The sequence below is a fragment of the Dermacentor andersoni genome, chromosome 7, assembly GCF_023375885.2.
Source record: "Dermacentor andersoni chromosome 7, qqDerAnde1_hic_scaffold, whole genome shotgun sequence".
Classification (NCBI taxonomy): Eukaryota; Metazoa; Arthropoda; class Arachnida; order Ixodida; family Ixodidae; genus Dermacentor; species Dermacentor andersoni.
Window position 1 is genome coordinate 149,342,334 of NC_092820.1, and position 20,693 is coordinate 149,363,026.

General features: G+C 44.7%; 2 protein-coding genes across 2 annotated transcripts; both read left to right on the plus strand.

The window, feature by feature from the left end:
• Positions 1–12: 12 nt before the first annotated feature.
• On the plus strand, positions 13–14,581 carry LOC126533627 (regulator of microtubule dynamics protein 1-like). The gene is made up of 7 exons (XM_050180789.2): positions 13–491; positions 1,899–2,131; positions 5,322–5,458; positions 6,109–6,285; positions 7,364–7,414; positions 8,658–8,738; positions 10,897–14,581. Exons 1-7 carry the CDS (start codon positions 28–30, stop codon positions 10,957–10,959), a joined length of 1,206 nt encoding a protein of 401 aa, XP_050036746.1. The 5' UTR covers positions 13–27; the 3' UTR covers positions 10,960–14,581.
• A 2,359-nt stretch (positions 14,582–16,940) lies between these two features.
• Positions 16,941–20,693, plus strand: LOC126533629 (dnaJ homolog subfamily C member 17). The gene is made up of 6 exons (XM_050180791.3): positions 16,941–17,238; positions 17,686–17,755; positions 17,802–17,860; positions 18,462–18,749; positions 19,122–19,262; positions 19,844–20,693. Exons 1-6 carry the CDS (start codon positions 17,170–17,172, stop codon positions 20,042–20,044), a joined length of 828 nt encoding a protein of 275 aa, XP_050036748.1. The 5' UTR covers positions 16,941–17,169; the 3' UTR covers positions 20,045–20,693.

Below are 20,693 nucleotides of genomic sequence, written 5' to 3' on the forward strand. Positions count from 1 at the left end.
TCTGTTCATCAACTGGATTCTAGGCCAATGTCGGGCCAGGCCAAGACGATCCGAGGCCGCACGTACAATGCGAGAAGCTTTTGGAGGTCTCGGTCAGCTGCGCGGCCACTGCTCCAGTGGGTTGTACCGCCTAAGAGGAAAGAAGCGCAGGAAAAAAAGTGTGTCATCCGGAGCTGCCGAGGAAAGGCGGCGCGGCGTCCTGAACAGAACAACATGGACGGTCTGCTGCGAGATCGCCTCACCATGCTCGCCGCCCTGGGCACGGGCGTCGTCGTGGGCATCAGTGGCATCTACCTCTACTACCGGCTCAACCGCACCGTCAGCCGCGAGCTGAGCAGTCTGGCGTGCAGCATCGCCGACCTCCGACGTGAGATTGAGCAGCTGAGGACCGCGGAGAGAGGCGAGACGCCCGTGGAGTCCGAATCGCTGCCCCTGCAGCATTCCCTACGTGAAGACGAAGAGGACGACGAGTATTACGACTTCACCGACGTGTGAGTGAACGAAGCCGCGGCGGCGGCTGCTGCACGCGTTTGCTGTGGCATGTCTGGCGTCGATGTGCAGGGCGCATAACACGCGTAGCCAGCGCGTAACGCCCGGCCTCTCGCGTGGATAATTGTCGTCGCGATGAAGGAAGTAGGTGCTGTCAACGAAAAGCGATTATACATAGCCGCCGCAATTACGTATCCTGCTGCTTTGCTGTTCTACGACGTCGGGCAACGACAGATCACGCGAACCGGCAGTGTCGTGCAACCGCTGCTAGATTTTACTGTCTGCTATCAACAATGGCGCGTAACAACGTCAGCCTGTTTTTTCTTGCTGTTGCCTCGTCGGTGCCCCAAATAAGCCACGCCTGAAAAGGCGACATTGTCGCCCATCTAACACGAAAATATAGTAAGTGGGTCGGCGCTGTGCTGGATTGAACCGCACCTTTGCGGTAATGTCAGCTGCAAGGAATCGCAAGCTTCAAGAATGTGAAAAACAAAGCGCGGTTGCGTGCACTTTCGTGACCACAAGTATCTTTCATAGACGGCAGCAGAAACCATTTTAAGGATGGTAGCGTGACAGCCACGCAAAATCATGTGCATGCGCAAAATGGTGGAGTCGTGACACCTGCACTTTCTAGCAGTTGTTAGTGCATGAAATCTACTTCCTAAACAAATGTACGTATTTTTTTTATTTGACATGCGCTGTTAAAAGTTATAAAAAGCTTCAGCAAAACTGTTTAGGCTCATTTTACGTCTGCTCTGTGGCCAGCATTGGCATTGTTAAGGCATAGATGTTATGTTTACTGATAAATGCAATTTCTTTGAGGCACGTGACAGGCATTAAAGTACAGTGGATATGCAGCAAGAGTCTCAGCCACACATGACATTCCAAAAACCTTCCCTAGCAGTGCGAAAAGCTGGGTCAGTGTGAGCTCCACACTGGACTATGTTTGCCCAATGTAGACCTACCATAAACCTGCTCATGGTGCTGCTTGGGTTGGTAATTAAACTCAAAGAAATAGTATACAGGTCTCACAACGGCAGTTGCTCAATGCCCATCAGCAAGACATTTCAAGAGCTTCCTCAAACGTAGCTTGAAGTTAGCTAGTGCGTATTGTTAGCACTACTATGTCGTTAGCATATTGCTTTTTTATGTAGTTTGTCAAGTAATGTGAAAAGGAACATGCAAACTACGTTCAAGAGGTTGTAGCAGCTAAATGCTCAAGCAGTAAGCTACTTGTTGCATATTAACATGTCAGGCTTTATTAATCTCCATATAATTGTTGCTTAAGAATAAATTGGGTATTCTTTCCCACATTGCTCACAACTGTACAATTGTTACTATTTCATGTTCCGACACCTCACGATGAACAGTCAGTATCGTGTTAAACAGAGACGTCCTGTCGCATGCAGTGAGGATGCCTCGTGGACAGGGCTGCGTGAGGCCGGAGACACTGGGTGGCTCGATACGCTCGATGCCGAACTGGACCGGCCTGGGGACAAGCAAGCACTTCTAGATAGCATGCTGGCTCGCGAGTCGCAGTATTCCCGTTCGGCAGCTTTCTTCTGGCGGCTGGCCAAGGCATCGCACCTGTGCGGTTTGCAGATGAAGCCCGGACGTGCTAAGGAGGAGCTCGCTCGTCAAGGTATAGTTTCCCCTGCCATGCCTCGCCTGTTTGAAAAGTTGGGCATGTGTTAGAAGAGATTTGGCTACCTGCCCCTCAGGTACAGTGGCTATGATATTCTGCTACTAAGCAAAGATCATGGGTTCGGTACGGACTCGGCCGCAGCCAATGCAATTCATGGCAGCGAAATTCAAAAGACACTTGCATACTTAGATCTAGGTGCATGTCAAAGAACCCCTAAGTAATCGGAATTAATCTTAGGTCTTCTGCTATAGCATCTCTTATAGCCCCACTGTTGCTTAAAAATTATATGCATAACGCTAAATGAGATAGGAAGATGGGCAGTATGGATAAGAGATAAGGGAGTATAGATAAGAGATTCTATGTAGATAATTTTTTTTTTCTCTTGAGTTGAATCAAAAATGAAAATGAAAACAGTTCTGGTCCAACACTCTGGTGACAAAATTGGGATGTTAGCAGGCACAAGGTATATTCAGTTGTTTCAAAACGTGTAATTGTAGACGTTTGGGCAACACCCGTTCCTTGCAGCGGACTTGAACTACGACGATGATGAATATGGCCCCTGGATTGGGAACCTACTTAAGTAGATTTGGTGTGTAATGCAGAAAAAATACACAATGACAGAATGGATCAGACACTGTAGTGGCACAAAGAAGGCGATAGTTCTCTTGATTCGGGAAGAAAGCAACTAAGCATACAACGATCAGGTATCACTATTAAATGAAGAAAAAAAACATGTTTCAGAAAGCACCCACTGGTTCAACAAACACACTGTGGTCATAGACAGTACTGTCGCATCCAACAAGAAATATACAGTCCAGCCCACATATAACGAACTTGATCGTCACGTGGCATTTGTTCGTTGTATCCAAAGTTCGTTGTATCCAAAGATCTGCGGCTGTTATAAGTGGGCTGGACTGTATCCCGTATTCATTGTACACTTCGATGTTGGCAAAACAAAAAATTGACGATTGGCTCTGTGTGAAACAAACACAATTGTGATGGCTTTGATGGGCCAGCAAAGGGTCTCCTGTCAGCTTTGATGGCCTGTTGGCAACTTCGGTGCTTGAACAGTTGGTAATTTACAAAATGAGCTTTGCACCAGGATACGTATTTTGATCTGTTAGCAAACAATGTTCACTGTGCTGTTACCGATATTGTCTCGGATCTTGTATTTTCGGTTTCGTTATGGCAGTAGAATACTCATTGAAGTAAAGCATGGCCAACCAAATTGTAGACTTGCTTCGTTATGTGTAATAATTTGTTACATTTGTAATAATTTGTTGCATTTGTGATTGTTGTAATAAAGTTTGACTGGTACTTGAGGATCTCCGAAAGGAGGTTAGAGGAGGCACATCTGACCTTGCTTAGCATCCAGAGAACCTCCTTGCATGCAGCGTGGTGCGTCATGAAAAGATGGATTGCAGACGTTTGCATTGTTTGTATCCAACAAGCAACATTGCTACCAGAGTTTTCACAACATGGCAGCACCTGTATAGTGTGAGAGGGGGGACACGAATAGCAAGCAGAACGAAGGAGGCGTATAATCAGGCGAGGTGCATATTTTGCTGATGCATGCATATGTGTTCTCTTTGTTGGCGGCACTTGCCGCTGCATTCTTTATGTGTCGCCGACTATAAAAGGCTAGTTAGTGGAGTTCCATCTTTTCTTGCACGAGCTTGAGGAAGCAACCTGAACGAGGACAAACGCGAACGTACGCGACTGAACAGGTGAAGCACAAGACTGCAATAAGGTTTTTTTTTTTTTTTTCTTCTTCTTTTCCTTCGGGTACTTTCTGCTGCTTGATGTAGCCTTGCAGTGTTGCAGAAACTTGTCCACTCCGAAGGTTGGTCATGGAAAAGCTTTGCTCAGATGGAAATTTTTTTTTGGCTCGCATTTCATTTATAAGCACGCCGGAGGCAGGTTTGAGGCAATTATGGAGAAAGGCTAGACCATATTTTCCTCCCATTGTCTAAAGGGTACCTCGTGGCAGGCAGCGCAGAATGGCTATTGTGAAGAGTGCATGCGTGTGTGTGTGTGTATGTGTGATGTTTAGTAGCACAATGGCAACTCGGGCCATCCTGTGCCAATCGTGAAGAGCATACTTGAGGGGTAGGCAGGGTATGACTCTTTGCAGAATAACTTGTTAGATATGCTATGAACAACTTGATAGATATGTTAGATACTTGTTAGTAGCACAGTACAATTAGTACTGTATTTTCCTTGTCAGGTAGCTTTTATGTCTTGCTGGCATTCAGCATTGACATCGCTGGTGGCTTCTACGAGTGTCACCTGGGCAATGTCAATGGCATTAAATGTCTAGGGGTCAGTCACATATATTGAATAGAATTAAACATCATTGTGATATTTGCATTTGATGTTGCATATGAGTTCATAACTGCAATTTGCCAAAATAAACATTACTTATTGGTTAAATGTTAAAACACTTGTTTGTTTAAACTAATTAGTTAAAAGAATCCAAAACAATTTGTTGAATCAAGATAGTGCGTGTATGTTTTAAATATTTCAGGCTTGTATCTATAACAACCCTGATAATTTCTGACAAAAAAAAAGTATTTCTTTTAATAAATTATAAAATAGTCATGGGTATCTTGTAGCACATTTAATCATTTAAGCTCACTGGTCAATTTAAGCATTGGGGATGCGAGTATGCATTTTGTGCTGCTGTTAGTTGTTGGAACACCGTTAATGAACAGTGTAAAGTTTTTATGCCATTAAGGTTGCTCATGTGTTGTGGTACTCTGTGCTAAACCATCTGATAAGTTATACTGTATGCATACTTTTTGTTTCCTGTATATTCGGTACATATACTTCAGCTCCAATACTGGAAGATTAAAGGAAAACAGCACAAAAGACAAGGCAAAGTCAATAGCTTGAAACAACAATTGTGTCTGTCTGCAGTTAAGTTATTATTAGTTCGTCCTTTTTTTTTAATTTGTGCCATAACCTTTTTAACTCTGTTTCCGTTCTCCCTTTTCTTTTTACTTCTTTCTCCTTCCCCCCCCCCTCCCCCCACATACCATTGGTAGTCATTTTTGCATATTCCATACCCTGTGCTTTATATAATCATTGCACTGTTGGTGTGCCAACGTTGTGCCTTTCAGCGTGATTCGTCGCCTTGTTCATTGTTGAGAGATTTATTGTGGTTCGTGGCGCCCTCTGTTGGCAGCATTTGCCCGTGCCCAGCAGGCCCTGCGGCTAGACGAGTCCAGCCCCGAGGCGCACAAATGGTACGCCATCACGCTTGGCGCGCTGTCCGAGTACGTCGGCACCCAGGAGAAGATTGAGAATGGCTACCGCTTCAAGGTAGCCACTGTTTTTTTTTGCACACCTTTGATCTCCTGCTATCAGGCTAGCACTTTTCATGCTCTATCTGTTGCAGACGTTCTCTAGCCAAAGCACTTGTGGCCAGACCAGACGCAAAGCCACGTAACACCTATGGCAGTCGGCGGAAGTAGTAGTAGCTGGCGATGGCGCTCCAGATCCAGATGGCGCTCGCCTCTGCCGCATCGCGGCCCATGCAAGAGGCCGCATTTCTACCAGAAATGCGTGCTTTCATGCATACTGTTCGCTGCCACCATTTCCCGGTAACGTTTACTGGGAAAAATGAGAAGCAGTCAGGAATCTTTGAATGCTATTGCGTTACACCCTTAAAGGCGAAGCTTAAGTGCCCTCCAAATTTTTGATGTTCAATGGGATTCATAGGTAAACACACTGGATGTAGTGGGCATATAGATAAACATACTGGGCATATAATGGGTACTCAAATTAATGTACTGAGCATGCAGTGGTCATATATATATTACTATAAAACATGTAATGGGCGCTTAGATTAGTTGTGTACTGCTCTTGCAGTCAGTACCTTTATGTGGAAATGCATATAATGTGTGCATACAACTGCAGCTTCTTTTTTATGACTGTACATAACATTGAAGAGTCTCACGCTTTGCTTGCAGGAACACGTAGATATAGCGGTGCGACTCAAGCCCCAGGATCCAACGCTGCATCACATGCTGGGCCGCTGGAGTCTCGAGGTTGCAACGCTGTCTTGGCTAGAGCGGAAGCTGGCTGGAGCCCTATACAGCAGGCCGCCGGACTCGACTTCGCAGGAAGCACGGGCCCACCTTCTGGCGGTGAGTCGTGCGTCATACGAGTACATTACTCAGAGGAAAGCCGCCACCCACACGACCATAGCAGAGTGCTGCTGCCAGACATACCAGCTTCAGGATTTGCTTTTTTGAGGATGCCACACTGGTAGCATTTTGCAATTCAGGTGGATGCCAATTTATTCTGCTCGTAAAACTCCAGCCAGCTTGTGAATTTCCCCAGCACTTGCTGGAATAGTCCAGTTGCAGTGTTTGCATGGACACGCAGGAATATTCTACGAAATTGGAGTGGTATGGAAAGCTTGAGCAAGCGAGGGGGGTTACCGGTTTTAGTTAAATGGCAGTATTAGCTCGGGCCCAAGATCCATTTTCCCCATTCAAGTACCTGTGAAGCCAGAAACGCTTTCAACCAGGAACAGCAGTTATTGTTGCAATTAACTGCATTGCCTGTACAGAAAGAAGTTTTAACAACTGATACAAGCAGGATTTGTTCACTTATTTAGGCCTTAATATCTTGGAGATTGTTGAAAATACTTAAATGCACAAAAGTGCACAAATGTGTGCGCTTTTGTGCATTTCGTGCACAAACTGTATGCAAAACACACGCACAGCTATTCTGTAAACTGCATCTGTTGGGAGGTATCTTTTGTTTCTCTGCAGGCCACCCGTCATGGTCGCACAGTGGCTGTGGCATTCTGCTGCTAAGTGTGAGGTGGCAGGTTCGGTTCGCAGCCGTAAAAATGCTCGTTTACTGAAAATTTGAGAGAATTAATCTAGACACCTCCACCACTGTCATCTTTCATAGTCGGACCTGCCATGGTGGCTTAGCGGCTATGGTGTTGCGCTGTTGAGCACGGGGTTGTGGGATGAAATCCCGGCCGCAGCGGCCGCATTTCGATGGGGGCGAAACGTCAAAAGCAACCGTGTATGTGCATTGGGGGCGCATTAAAGATCCACTAGTGGTCACAATTAATCCGGATTCCCCCACTACGGCGTGCCTCACAATTAAGTTGTGGTTTCAGTTCAATTCGCAGTCTCCACATTGTTCTGGGACATTAGCTTATAAATAAAGAATAAATCAAACAACCAATCTTTCTGTGTGCAGGCTGACAAGCTGAGGCCCGAGTGGAAGGAAAACCTGCTCTACATTGCCAAGGTAAGCTCCCTACTACACTTAGTTTCGTACGTAGCAGACGACGCTACGAGGCCTAGAGAGACCTATCTCACTGACTTCATCCAGCGAACAAATATTAGTGTGCTACATATTAAAGAGGAAGCATAGGTGATATGCACCATTTAATTCGATGTAACATTAACTTCCATACTTGTATGTCGCGAAATATGACGTAATAACATGGAAGGCGTCGCAGACCTGAACCATCGGAGTGACACGCTCTAGCGACCAGTGGTCACGACGCACCGCTTTCATTCACAACTAAAACATAGTGCGTCGCACTCAGGCAGCGTAGCATTACCCAAATACTGCGTGATTTCACGATGCCTTACGTCCACAAGTTGTAGTTCTGACATACAAAGTAGTCATTCGTTAGAAACACCTTACAAGTGAAACACAACTGCATTGCAAAACGCGTGGAGCAAGACTTGCGTGACCACGCTGCGTGCACAGCTGCTGCAGTGTTGCCTGCAGAAACTGTTTTATTCGTCTTAGAGACAAAAAAGCCTAACGAGTGGCCACAGAATGTGACAGAAGAAAGCATCATGGGCCCGTCACGACACTAGCGAAATTTTTCTGGTCACTACTTTCGTGCTTTGGCATCGCAAACACTCGCTAACTCTGTTCTGTTAGCCTTTCTTGTTGATAGTTAACGGCAAATACCCTGTTAAATGTTTGTCGCACATTCTTGGGTTTTTCCTGCACCTGGTGAGACCGGTATCACTCGGCATTGGTGCGAGCCAAGTAGCGCACAGATCACGGGAAGATACGAGATTGCAAAATATGTGCTGCAAGCGAAATTTGATGCCCAATGTCTTGCGTCTTAATCTGCATATAATTGTTTAACCGCACTTGTTTATCAGCCGTGGTAGCTCGGTGGCTGTAGCATTGAGCTGCTAAGCTCAAGGTCATGACTTCGATCCTGGCTGCCTTCCAGTGGGAATGTAATGGCAAAAACACTTGTTAAAAAAACCCTGGTGGTGGAAAAGTAATCCAGAGTGCCTCCACTACGGCATGCCCTATAATGAGATCGTGGTTTTGGCACGTAAAACCCAAGAATTTAGTTGCACTGTGTTTGTTAATCTGTTTGGTTTATGTTTGATACCAACACTGTTGTGGAGGTGAATTGAAACAATCGAAAAACCTGTTGCATTTGTGTCTGCAAAATGTTCTGTTAAGAAAAAAATTTTTTTTTTTTTTAAGTGTCATTGCTGTTATCTTGCAGACGTACATCTGCGAAGGGCATTATGGACCTGCCATGGCATGGATTGACCGTGCTGCAGCACTTCCTTGCGTGGATCCCGGCGTAAGCATACCTGCCAACTCTCCCAATTTTTCTGAGAGACTCCAGAAGTTTCATCCATTTCTCTCTATGGCACGGATGCGACTCGAAATCCCCGAAAACTGGTTGTGGCCGTTATTGGAAAGCGCTAGTTGTGAAAATAGGCTCACAGTAAGCACATACCTTGCCAAGTCTGCATACGATGAACATATTTTCACCATTTGCACATTTTTATTTTTGCACACTAAGAATGCCATTTGTCTAGCCACATACAAAAGAAAGCATTCGGTGAGTCCACCCTAGCGCATCTGAATAGAGTCAACGTGGTGCACTTGTAAGGCCGTTGTTTCAGTTAGACAGCTGAGAGAATTTTCATACATCTCACAGCCACCACTGAATCACTGTAAAGTCCAACCCACTTATAACAATACCAGTTTTAACAACATATCAAATCTAACAATGTAATCGAGAGTTCAATAGAAACCCATCTGGTCGGGATGAAACATGAAAAAGAAAGATGTACACCAACCAAACAAAACTTTCAAAGCAAGACGTTTTGGCTTCCGTGTGAAGCCAAAATGTCTTTCCTTTTAAAGTTTTATTCGGTCAGTGTACGTCTTTCTTTGCCAGATATAACAATGAGCAGGCCCTGGACCGCGAACTTTTGTTTGCTTTCTGTGGTAAAATAATCCACTCGCTGGGATGCTCTCATGCTGCGGCATTGGTTATAATAATTAAATCTTGCTGCTGGGCATCTGGGAGCTGATAGGCGCAAAATAACACAAAATTTCCCCAGCCTCGCACACCTCTCGCTCGTCTCCCCTCCACCCCTCCGGAAAACAGTTAAAAGTGCCAACATCGGAGGGGTGGGGGGGATACGGGTTTAATTGCTATAGCCAGCAATGTGGCATGGGGTCATTGTAGTCAACGGTTTATTTTACCTTGGAACACACACGAGGTATTGTTTGAAGCAGTAATGATAGAAGTGGGTACAACTGTACTTGTTTCCATTTGTCTCCGTGCTTTTTTCGTGCAACCCAGTTACATCTTTTTTTTTTTTTTTTTGCACTTGTATGTTGTTATTGGTGGGTTCAAGTGTTGGTGGCCTGACACGTGATCTTCAAGATTGTACTGCATGATGCCTACAACAATGCATGGCAAGTAGCCGAGTTCAGAGATCATATTTAGGGTCTCTGAAGGTCTACAAAGGGTTTCCTTTGTAGCAATTGCTACGATTGGTTGGATGTCTCATTTTCTCATTATTAATTAGTCACATTTTTCTGCATTGTTTCCTCACAAGCCAAATCGATGCACCTTAGAGCCTTCAGCATTAGTGTGCTGGCTGCTGCCATTAAGTCTGCCATCGATACAGTTTAATGATTAGTTTCATGATGAGTGAGGTCATGCTTTATCACCTGCTTCATTATTTATGACAATTACACAGGAATTTATTACAAGCACTGATAAATAATACGTAAAAGTAATTAGGTTGTTCAAGTTAACGGATGTTTCCTGTATGTTGCCTTTCTGTTTTTTTTTTCCTTGCTCACTCTATGTGATGACCCATTTATATATTTATTTATTTATCTATCTAAGAATATGCAATGCCTCCCACGAGGCCTGTAGGGTAAGGAGGTAGTAGAAGCAAGGAATATATTACGTACTATAGAATTACGGTAAGTACATTGGCAAAGTTCCTTCATTTTAGTATAATAACTAATTTGTCGTCTAACATCAATACCTGCAGTTCTCTGGAAAAAAAAATAATATTCCAGAACAAAAATCAGAGTGGTGCAGTAGTAGTAGTACAGTTAAGAGAGTAGTAAAATAAAACAAAGCTATATGTAATACTAATATACAGTACCATTGATGACAATATCAGTACCAATACTTCTCGGAAAAGGAAAAGCGTATACAGCTACAATGGATACCATGGTGAGCACGCAGCGTGTCTACTTGTTTAGGTTTGCAAAATGACTTGTTTGATTATGGCAGAAGCTATTGTAGTTAGGCTGGGAGGAAATCTTGACCGTGGCTTTCGAGAATGACCTGCGCCCCCCTGTTGACTCTTTCATAGTGTGTACATTGCCATTGCGTGGTGCATGATGACAAATGTCACTCTGGGAGTGTCAAGTCTTAAACACCTTTCGATTGACCGAAAGTGAACTTGAATTTCGTGCAGGATGACACCGTGCAAAAGGAAGTCGAAAACCTGCAGCAGCAGTACCAACGATACCGGCCGTGAACGAGGCTCATTAGGGAACGTATGCCTTGTTCAGGAGTGGCCCCCCGTGTTCAACCGCAGACGTGGTTGCCTCCACACACTGAAAGCGAAAGTCTCCAGCGAGAAGAGGCATTGATCCTGTTAGCCGTTCTGCGGAGCGATACATCCTGTTGTTGATATGCAATCATGAGTTAACTTTTGGGAGTAGCTGAGGAAGGGTATGATTGGCGTATTATAACTTACGCGCCGCACCTGGAGAGTTTTTATGTAAAACTACTTGCTCGCTATTTACTACCCTTCACAAGTCCGGTGGTCGCACCAAGAACATTGCAGCCCTATTGAGGTCTGCGCCATGTGTGTAGGAGCTAAGACAGCTAGCAGAGATGAACCTCGACATCTGCATGGCGGCACATCTTACATCTGGTTTTGTTGTGGGATGCGAGTTTTGTCCCTACGTGACCACCGGCTTGGACCCATGGTGTTGGGAAAGTCAACGATATATATGTATATATATATATATATATATTAATATCTGTTGCTTAGCTGAGGTATGGGATTATATTTCTGGCTGTTTATATGGGATTATATTTCTTAAACGACTTGTAGCTTACATTCTGTGATTGTTTGAGAATGTGTTATTGCGTTTTGCCAAGTGCATGTCGCTTTGCTGGGCACATTCTGAAATTCTTGTGCCACCTGAGGCGTAAAGAGCAGCAAATTTCCACAGAAGTAGTGTGCCCACAATGTTCATTGATGCATGGACTTCGGCGAGTTGGTGCATATCGCTTGACGTTCTAGCTTCAGCACAACATGGATGAATACGTCCAGAGCAGAAACGCAAGACACTGCCTTTAACTGTTCCACACAAACAGCTGAATGTAGCACTTTCTGCTGTGATCTTCTTTACGTATTCATCTTGTGTCACACCGAAGCTACCGTGTTATACTCTATCTAGGCTTATATTTATACGCTCTGGATGTCGACTCTCCTTACAACGAAAAGAGGAGAGCCCATTGTTACACCACGTATTGCAGTATTGACCACAATTGCTGGACAAGAATGTGGTGAAAACTTTTGAAGTAACCTAGGTGCTGGTTCACTTTGCGTTTTTCGTTCTTCTGTCATTGTCGCAAGAACTTTTTTTTTTCTTTGCTAAATGTGAACATTTGATTACGCCCTTGAAATGAGTTTTCACACACTACATTATGCTAATAGAATTACTTTAGTTCAACAAAAGTTGAAATCACTTACTGTAGCATGTACCTGCTAATGGAATCGTAATCAATTACAATTATAGCCTCACAAATAGTAATGGAGCAGCTGCAGAAACATGCAGGTCTTCATGACGTTTATGTTGCTTGTCACAGTTTATAAAATTTAATTTTAATTTAATCTTACTTCAATTTTATTTAATCTGGAGTCCCTTACTATGGCGTGCCTCATAATCAGATCATGGTTTTGGCACGTAAAGCTCCATAATTAATAAATTAGTTAATGTCACCGTCCTTGTGAGAATTGCACAGGTGTGACTGAGGTGCTTTCTTGCATTATCGTTAATGCTCAAATGTTTAGCTGTGTTACTTTCAAAAGTTCCCAGTGGTCATTTTTCAAGGTTTCCTTCTAAGGACATGGTACAGCACTGTGAAGGGTACATAGATGCACACACTGATTTTATGTTCTGCATCTCAAATTTTGTCATGACGTTGCACGGGAATGGTGTGGTTGAATTCAGTTTTGTTCTCTGTATTGCACTTTCAAAACTTATTGGAAGTAGTGCTGAATGTTTGTTGCCAGCACATCCACATATGCTCACCTGTAGCACTTCTCCTCCGCGGCTGTACCATGAGATGTAGCAAAAGACATGTCCCTTTTTTGTCAGCATTGTGTGCTGCCATGTGTTCAGAATAGCGTTGCTTTCAATGTAACTACCGATCGACTATCAAGACGAGTACCATGTGATAGAATTATTGTCAGAATGCTGCTTGGAGAAAGTATCAAATCCGCCCATTACAAAATTGCGACAATTTGCGATTGCATGTAATCAACTACATGTAGAACATTATGTACAATGCTGAGTGTCTGCATAAGCAGCTCTTTGATATTGTATCACTAAATGTCTGGTTTTGTTGGGTGTGATGAAGCTAGTTTTAATCGACTATCGTAATGAATTATTATCAACATACTTCTAGCATAAAGTCTAAAAAGCATAAAATTTTGTCAATTGCAAAATTATGAAGATGTGCAATTGATTACATGTAGTCAGCTATATGGGACACGTTGTGTACATTTGAGCATAAGCGTCTCTTTGATATATCATGCCTAAATGTGCAGCTCACTTGGGTTATCAGTATAATGTTGTGACTGCATCTCAAGGTTAACGCTCCAGCTTGTTATCATCTGCTTACTGTATTGAAACAGATTCTGCCTCAGTAATGATGTAGAGAAATGTTTCAACAAACCTAAAAAAAAAAGAGCAAAACTGCTGCAGTCAACATCAAGCAGTGCCAGCTGTCTTGCTTCTCTGAAACATGAACAAAGCAACTGTAGCGTAATATTGCCCAACTTGCCTTTCCTAATGCCTGTGACCTGATAATTTCTTTACATTCCCGGTGACACTAAGGTGGAATACACATAGAAAATTGGGGTGGGCTTGTGCTATGAGTGACAGTAGTATCCTTGTGTGCTCATGAATTTCATAAACTGCTAAAATGTACGGCCAGCCAAAAATGAAGTGCTGTCAAAACCGTTGACATTAACTCTTGTGTAGTCCATTCTAGGTAGGGTTGCCATCTGGCTTTCTTACAATCGGCACAACTGGTTTAATTCTTCGCAATTAATGTGCTCACGCAACCAGTTCAGTATTTGGCATGTCAAGAATGAAGAGTTGCCAGTGATGGGGAGGAGAGGTGTGATGTCAGAGGTCACATGATCTAGCGGAGTCAGCACCGGAAACGGCAGAGCAAATTGGTGGCAGTGAAGGACGTGCCATAGCTAACACGTTACAGCCATTCTTGTAGCATGAGAAGCAGTGAGGGCTTTTTGTGCTTGTGGTGCTTGTTCGTTCAACATCCTGAGTGGCATTTGCCAATTATTTAATCACTTTCTGCATAAAGAACTGAAAAGCCAGTGCGAGGACATCCCCTGGGTTCAGAGAGTGAATTGGAGGAAAACAAACTTTCGTTGACACTAATTTTGATAATAGTGCAACAGCGAATAAAATTTGCCATTGCACTGTTTCTTTATGCGATGGCTGCATTCCTGTGGGGTCCAAATGTATAAGAATAACTGTGTGCTGAGATTTAGGTGAATACCCCGAGCACTCAAAATAAAGCTGGAGCACTCCACAGAATAGTCTGTTGGCTCTCATGTAGCTTTGGGACACACATTTTGAGAAATAAATCACGCTGTTAAAGCCACACTTTTGGCCGACTGTATGATATAAGTCTTCATACAATGAAGATGCGATGAAGCTGCTTACGAAATAGTGATCTTCTGAAATTGAGTTCGGTTCTTAAGTCACTGCACTTGTGAGATTGCTGTGAGTGTGTCTTATATTTTGCTAAGGTTGCAGTAGAGAAAGTGTAACCAGGTCGTCATTGAATTTGCTCATTTTACGGAAATAAAATAATGGGAACACCCTTTACTTGTGACCCTTGTTGATTCATTATGACTTTTGATGAACGACATCTCATGTTCGTTTATCCTAAAGGTCTCCGTTTGGACACCATACCCATTGATGCAGTATGAAGGCAGGGAATAACATAGCAGTGTGTGGATGCAGGCCACTTTGTAATTCATGATTTTTAGAAGTTACTGAAAACAAAACACGAGACTTGAAGAAAGGAACACGAAGCAGTGAACTGTTTTGTGTTGTCCCTTTCCGCAAGTCTCGTATTTTGCTTGCGGTAACTTACCAAAACTAGGGAATAAGCCAAGCCTCCAATGCACTATTGCGGTGCTCTCTGGGCCTGTATTTGCGAAGAGTAGGATACTAATTAGCTCTCATGTGTAGGCGGTTTGCTATCTTGTCTGCATTGATCTTAGTTTCTACCTGTAGATGTTCCTTGGCACTATGGCTTCAGGTTTTCTTTCCCTGTATTTACAGCTCATCCAGATGTAAGGTGACCAGGAGCTACCAGGCATTCATACTTAACAGAAGTACAAAAATTTAGACGTGTTCAAGTAGTAAATTTTTAAAATCGAATTGACCAAGAATCTTTAAGAAAAAGTACTGCTGAATATCAATTGGACACAGAATGTTTCCTCACATATAAGAAAAGCGTAGTATAAAAGTTGTGCGATATCTCATTTATAGAAGGCTTATTTGAATAGTTTGATACATGTTAAAACATTGAGAACTAGTTGCCAGGTCAACTTAGCAGCTTGTAGATGAGAAGCAACTGAAAGGTAATCACATCTCGATGCACACCATCACAATAACAGTAATGAAACGTGACATGTACTTGTCACCAGATAGATGCAGAATGCCGTATTTGTTGAAGGAACAAAGTGTGATTCTATGGCGCCGCACATCATTTTAAAGCGATGCAAATAGGTTAAAATTATCCAAATAATTGCCGTAATAAAAATAAGTAAGCTGCCTAAAGGCGAGGCATCCTTATTGTGGCAATTATTGAGCAGGATTTAGCTGCCCCATGTGTTTGGAACTGTCGCCACTTGCATCTGTCTACCTCCATGAAGACTACAATAAGTGGATACACCTTATGTTCGTACAGAACCGAATGTCCAACAAGTTGGAATAGTGCATTCTCGAACTGAATAGCAAGGACTATTAATTTTTAGCATTTGATATGTCTCGCACCTCTACAAAAGAAGTTGCAGTCTCACCCGAACGGCGAAGCATCAACTGTGATAGCAAATTAGTAAACATCTATATGCAGTTAGGATAGTGGTTACAAGGGTTATATAGACTCTTAGGCATTCGCTTAATAAATATATTAACAACCATGGCATCACACGTGCACAGGCAGGCAAATACATCTCGCTCATCGCTGTCAAAATGCTGGCATGAGGAACAGGCGGCAGCAGCAGCGAGCGAATTGACCTTCGTGCTGCCACTCGCTTCAACGTGAACTAAGCGGCGAGAACATAGTCCACACGATCGAAGCTATCAGCCCCCAGTGCTCCTAGACTCTGTGTTCATCGCAGATCGCTTTCAAGATAGGGCCCGCACGGCTGCCGCCGGAGCAGAACGCCTCTCGGTTCCTTGTGCGCTTCGAACAATGCACGCGCAAGATCAAGCCACCATCCTCAGCTCACCCTCGCGCGTTTTCACTCGCACCTACAGCATGCGGTGCGCGGCCACGGTATTGTCGCAGTTGTACTTTATGCGGAACATCACGGCGACGCCAACGGCGCAAATATGCCTAGAGTGTCCAAATAATTTCTATCGCAATAAAATGTTTCTACATGGCCAGTTTTGCCATACCACAGTTAGTACCACAGTGCACAGCACGATGTAGGGAGGGTAGCACTGGACGTGCTTCCACCAGTGTTTACTTTTCGTTTTAAAGGTGCTCCAATAGGTGCTCCTTCATTGAACGATACCAAATGTTCTGACTGCAGCCGTCAGCTGTTATTTAGCAAAGGGGTTAAGTGTACAGGTCTAGGCAACACTGGCAGTAACCACATTGATTTTCGCCCAGAACACATGAAATATAACCTCGGGAAACGAGTTCAGATAGCGCAACGCTTTATCTGCGAGCTACATGCAGCAATAGCGGATATAACCACGTTTGGTGGCTGTAGTCGTTCCAGTGTGTTTGTATCTTTATGCGCCCAGCAATTCAGATGAAGTTTTGAAACGTAAATATGATATTTGATGCGATATCGGGACCAAGCGGATCGACCACACAATGAGACGATGACCACGCGATGACCACGCACACTCTCGCTTGCTCTCGTGCCAAATGTTGCCATAAGTCACACGCAAGTCAAAGCAAGCCAAGTCAAGGCTCGAGTAAGTTTTCCGGCCAATTCAAGTCAAAGTCACCGGTCTACGAAGCATCTGCAGCTCCATGGCAGCGCTTTGCTAGCCTTGCGTTGCGTGGATGAGACCTTTTATGAGTTTCTGTGCGCCCGATTACGAAATAGTTTTTTACCCCCTTAAAGAGTTAGCCATTACAGCAGTTCACAGAACTTGTGGACATCGGGCGGTGCGAGTAGCCGTTAAGCTCTCAACGGAGGTGTAGCTGAGGCTGGACCGCTACCATGGATTCTCTGATGCAAACAAACCTCTACGAACTCTTGCAGATCGCAGTCGGTGCTGACGAGAAAGAGGTAAGTTAGACTTGGCTCACTAGTTCTCCTACACTTTCTTTTTAAGCAATAGTGACCGTCCATGAGAAGATACGATCAAGGTTGTGCGTAAACGCCAGTTGCTCATACATTTGCGCCTCTCAGATAGGTTTGGGTGCGAGCTAGTTGGTACGAATCATTCATATTTAGAACAGCGCCAAAAAACACGGACAAGGGAGGGAGCGCTCGTCCTGTGTCCTCCCTTGTCCGTGTTTTTTGGCGCTGTTTTAAATATGAATGATTTGCGCCTCCTTGTTTGATGTTTCCTTCACACAGTGCACAGCGAACATCAGCTCATCAAAGTGTGTCTTTGGTGCCTCTTTGCATGTGTTATGCAACGTCAGTTCCCCCCCCCCCCCCGAACTTTAGCACATAAGCGTTAGTGCATCTCGACTAGTGTATTCATGGTCTGATTTTTGCGTCTCGCAGATCAAGAGTGCGTACCGAAAGAAGGCACTGACATGCCACCCGGACAAGAATCCCGACAACCCACGAGCAGGTAAGGCGGAATATAAAATGCGGCAGCGTCGACGGCGCCACTTTAGCCGAACTCTTTCAGCAGTTGTCCCGTGCCTTGGAGGTGCTCACCGATCCGGCGGCGCGGGTAAGTACCGGTTCATTTGCTAGCTTTACCCTTATTTCAACATTATACCATCTTTACGTAGACATAACAGTTCACGATTTCATTATTGTCCCAAGGCCTAGGCCATGCCAGAGTTACCGTACACGTACGTCTGCCAGACTGTTAATGCACCGTTTAGTCGTCGTTATGAAGATGCAGACGGCGTCACATTACCTTTGTTTTGCTGTACCTGCCTTGTAGCGGCTACCTGGTTCCCCGTCAAGCTGTTTATACAGCTTTTAGCCAAGGTAGCCGTCCAGAAGTATCTGGTAGATAACTTGCATTGAATCGAATCACACAAAGCCTCTTCCATTGCATGCTGTAAAGCAGTTGTAGAGCTCTGATGCAACCGGAATGCCGGACGCCCTATAGGGTTAGGCTGTAACATTAGAATACAACTGTATTTGTAAGATCACCTTTACATGCTACGAAGAACCACGCATGCTAGGATCTCCGTTCAACAGCTACATATGTGTGCAAGAAGCATGACTCGAAGTCACAGTGTTGCAAACCTAAGCCGCCGAACCTAAGTCAAGGCTAAAGAGCAGGGCCACGATATTCTACATGATCAACTTGCTTGCAGAGTGCATACGATGCTGTGCTCAAGGCTCGCGAAGCGGCCAAGATCCGGCACCAGGGGCTGGATGCCAAGCGTCGCAAGCTCAAGGAAGAGCTGGAGGCCCGCGAAGGGCCAGGGCAGGAAGCGGCGGCAGCGTTAACAGCCCAGCAACGACTCAAGAAAGAAGTGGAGAGGCTACGTCGCGAGGGATCTCGGCAGCTGGCTGAAGAACGGGAGCTGCTGCAACGCCAAATGGAAAAGCAACAGACGCAGCAAAGGGAGCAACAGCAGGCCGATTTGACAAGGGTAAAGGTAAGTTGTAGACCCCTTTTCTAACTGTATTTAGCAAGGCGTGGTTAAAAGCCCTTTAGAATCGCAGTTACAAACAAAACTCAGCATTAAGATAACGGACTCGTACAAGACAGTGCACATGTCGTGCCCTTGTTTCTTCGTCCCTTGTCTTAGTGCTGTGTTTTTTTACGAACCATGAATCCAAACCAACTAGTCCAATCTGCAATCTTAAATTGCCCTTTAGAAGTCTGGATGCCCAATGTTCAGTAATTGTGCATAGACTTTGTGGACAACCTTTACACACTAATCAGTACAGATTCATTGAGATCAGCACTTGGGCTTGAGACAGTAATACCAGTTGTCTGGAACTAACTGTGCTCACAACTACTGCAGGTTCGTTGGAAGCAGCAACCTGGGTTTAGGGGCTTCACCGAGACAAGCCTGCGACAGCGGCTTTCCCAGTATGGAACTATTTGCTGCTTGGTGTTTCGCAATGGATCGGCTCTTGTCGAATTCGAGCAACCATCCGCAGCCGTAAGTGAGCCACTTCCTACTCCTTCCAGATGCAAGTGTAAAACTACTTACATGTGTCATTGATGCACTACCATTTGCTGCCTTCCTCATTGAATAGCAGCAACTGCACAAGAGCTATTTCTTGTGTTCGGAATCACTTGTGTTTGCCATGATTAAACTTAGTGTCGAGATTGTGTGTGTGAGGGGTCAAATCAATTTGTCCACATTTTGATGGGGGTGAAATGAGAAAAACACCTGTGTACTTAATGTCGGTGCACAAAAAAGAACCCCAGGTGGTCCAAGTTATTCCAGAGTTCCTTACTATGGCATGCCTCATAATCAGATCGTGGTTTTGGCACATACAAATCCCATATTTTTCTTCTTAAGTTTTTCTTAAGTTATTTTTCTTCTTAGATATTTGTCATCCTCGCAGTGTGTATGTTGTGCCTGCACATGGCATTGTAAATTGTCAGCAGAGTTAACTGCACCAATGGTCATGGAGATCATGCTTTGCCACTCGCTCCAAGCCACAGTGCACTGGAAAGCTCTAGGGGGCCCAATGCTCACCACTTAACTGTCTTCCTGTTCTTTACGGACTGCAGCGCCTGGCATCCCAGCTCGAACAAGGGAGCCCAGATGAAGGCCCACTGACTGTTCGCCTGTTGGGCGATGCAAGCGGCGGCGAGAGCACGCCACCTGCACCACCACCACAGCCGATGCGAACGCTGCACGACGACGACGACTACGAGGATCTGGTGCTAAGAAAGCTGCAGCAGGCTGCCGCTGCTTCACGGCCATCATAAACGTGGTTGGACTGTGCTTCGGCATCATGCATGCTTCAGAAGGTCTGGCTCCTTGCAAGAACTTCCTGCATGCAGCCTTGAAATGGCCGTGTGGTGCCAGATGCTCGGTTAATGTGTACTGTAGAGACTGTGTTCATGCACATTGCACCAACAATCTCGATCTTCTGTGACGTGAATGTTCCTGGTGACTTTCGAGACCTGCAGATGGACTGTCATTCTGGCAATAAGTGTTATTTGAAATAAAAACGCCTGTGGCCTCTTTCAAAATGCCTACGTGGTTATACAAGCGCACTAGCATCCCAGCTCGAACAAGGGAGCCCAGATGAAGGCCCACTGAATGTTCACCTGTTGGGTGATGCAAGACACAACTAGAGCACCCTGCCTGCACCACAGCCGATGCGAACACTACACGAAGACGACGATCTGGTTCCTAGAAAGCTGCAGCAGGCCGCCGCCACTTCGCACCATCATAAACGTGGTTGGACTGTGCTTCACCCTCACACATGGCTCAGAAGGTCTCGTTCCTTGCAAGAACTTCCAGCATACAGCCTTGAAAAGGCCAAGTGGTGCCAGATGCTTAGTTAGCCATTTATTGCCACTGTGATCGTGGCAGAAAGTTTTTATTTGAAATAAAAACGCCTGTGGCCTA

What these genes read in the sequence shown, in the direction of transcription:
- LOC126533627 (XM_050180789.2), top strand. Translation starts at nt 28, where the DNA reads ATGTCGGGCCAGGCCAAGACGATCCGAGGCCGCACGTACAATGCGAGA. An exon ending in TATTACGACTTCACCGACGT is followed by an intron (nt 492 to 1,898) that starts GTGAGTGAACGA and finishes TGTCGCATGCAG; the next exon opens with TGAGGATGCCTCGTGGACAG. An exon ending in CACGGGCCCACCTTCTGGCG is followed by an intron (nt 6,286 to 7,363) that starts GTGAGTCGTGCG and finishes TTCTGTGTGCAG; the next exon opens with GCTGACAAGCTGAGGCCCGA.
- LOC126533629 (XM_050180791.3), top strand. Translation starts at nt 17,170, where the DNA reads ATGGATTCTCTGATGCAAACAAACCTCTACGAACTCTTGCAGATCGCA. An exon ending in TCACCGATCCGGCGGCGCGG is followed by an intron (nt 17,861 to 18,461) that starts GTAAGTACCGGT and finishes ACTTGCTTGCAG; the next exon opens with AGTGCATACGATGCTGTGCT. An exon ending in TCGAGCAACCATCCGCAGCC is followed by an intron (nt 19,263 to 19,843) that starts GTAAGTGAGCCA and finishes TACGGACTGCAG; the next exon opens with CGCCTGGCATCCCAGCTCGA.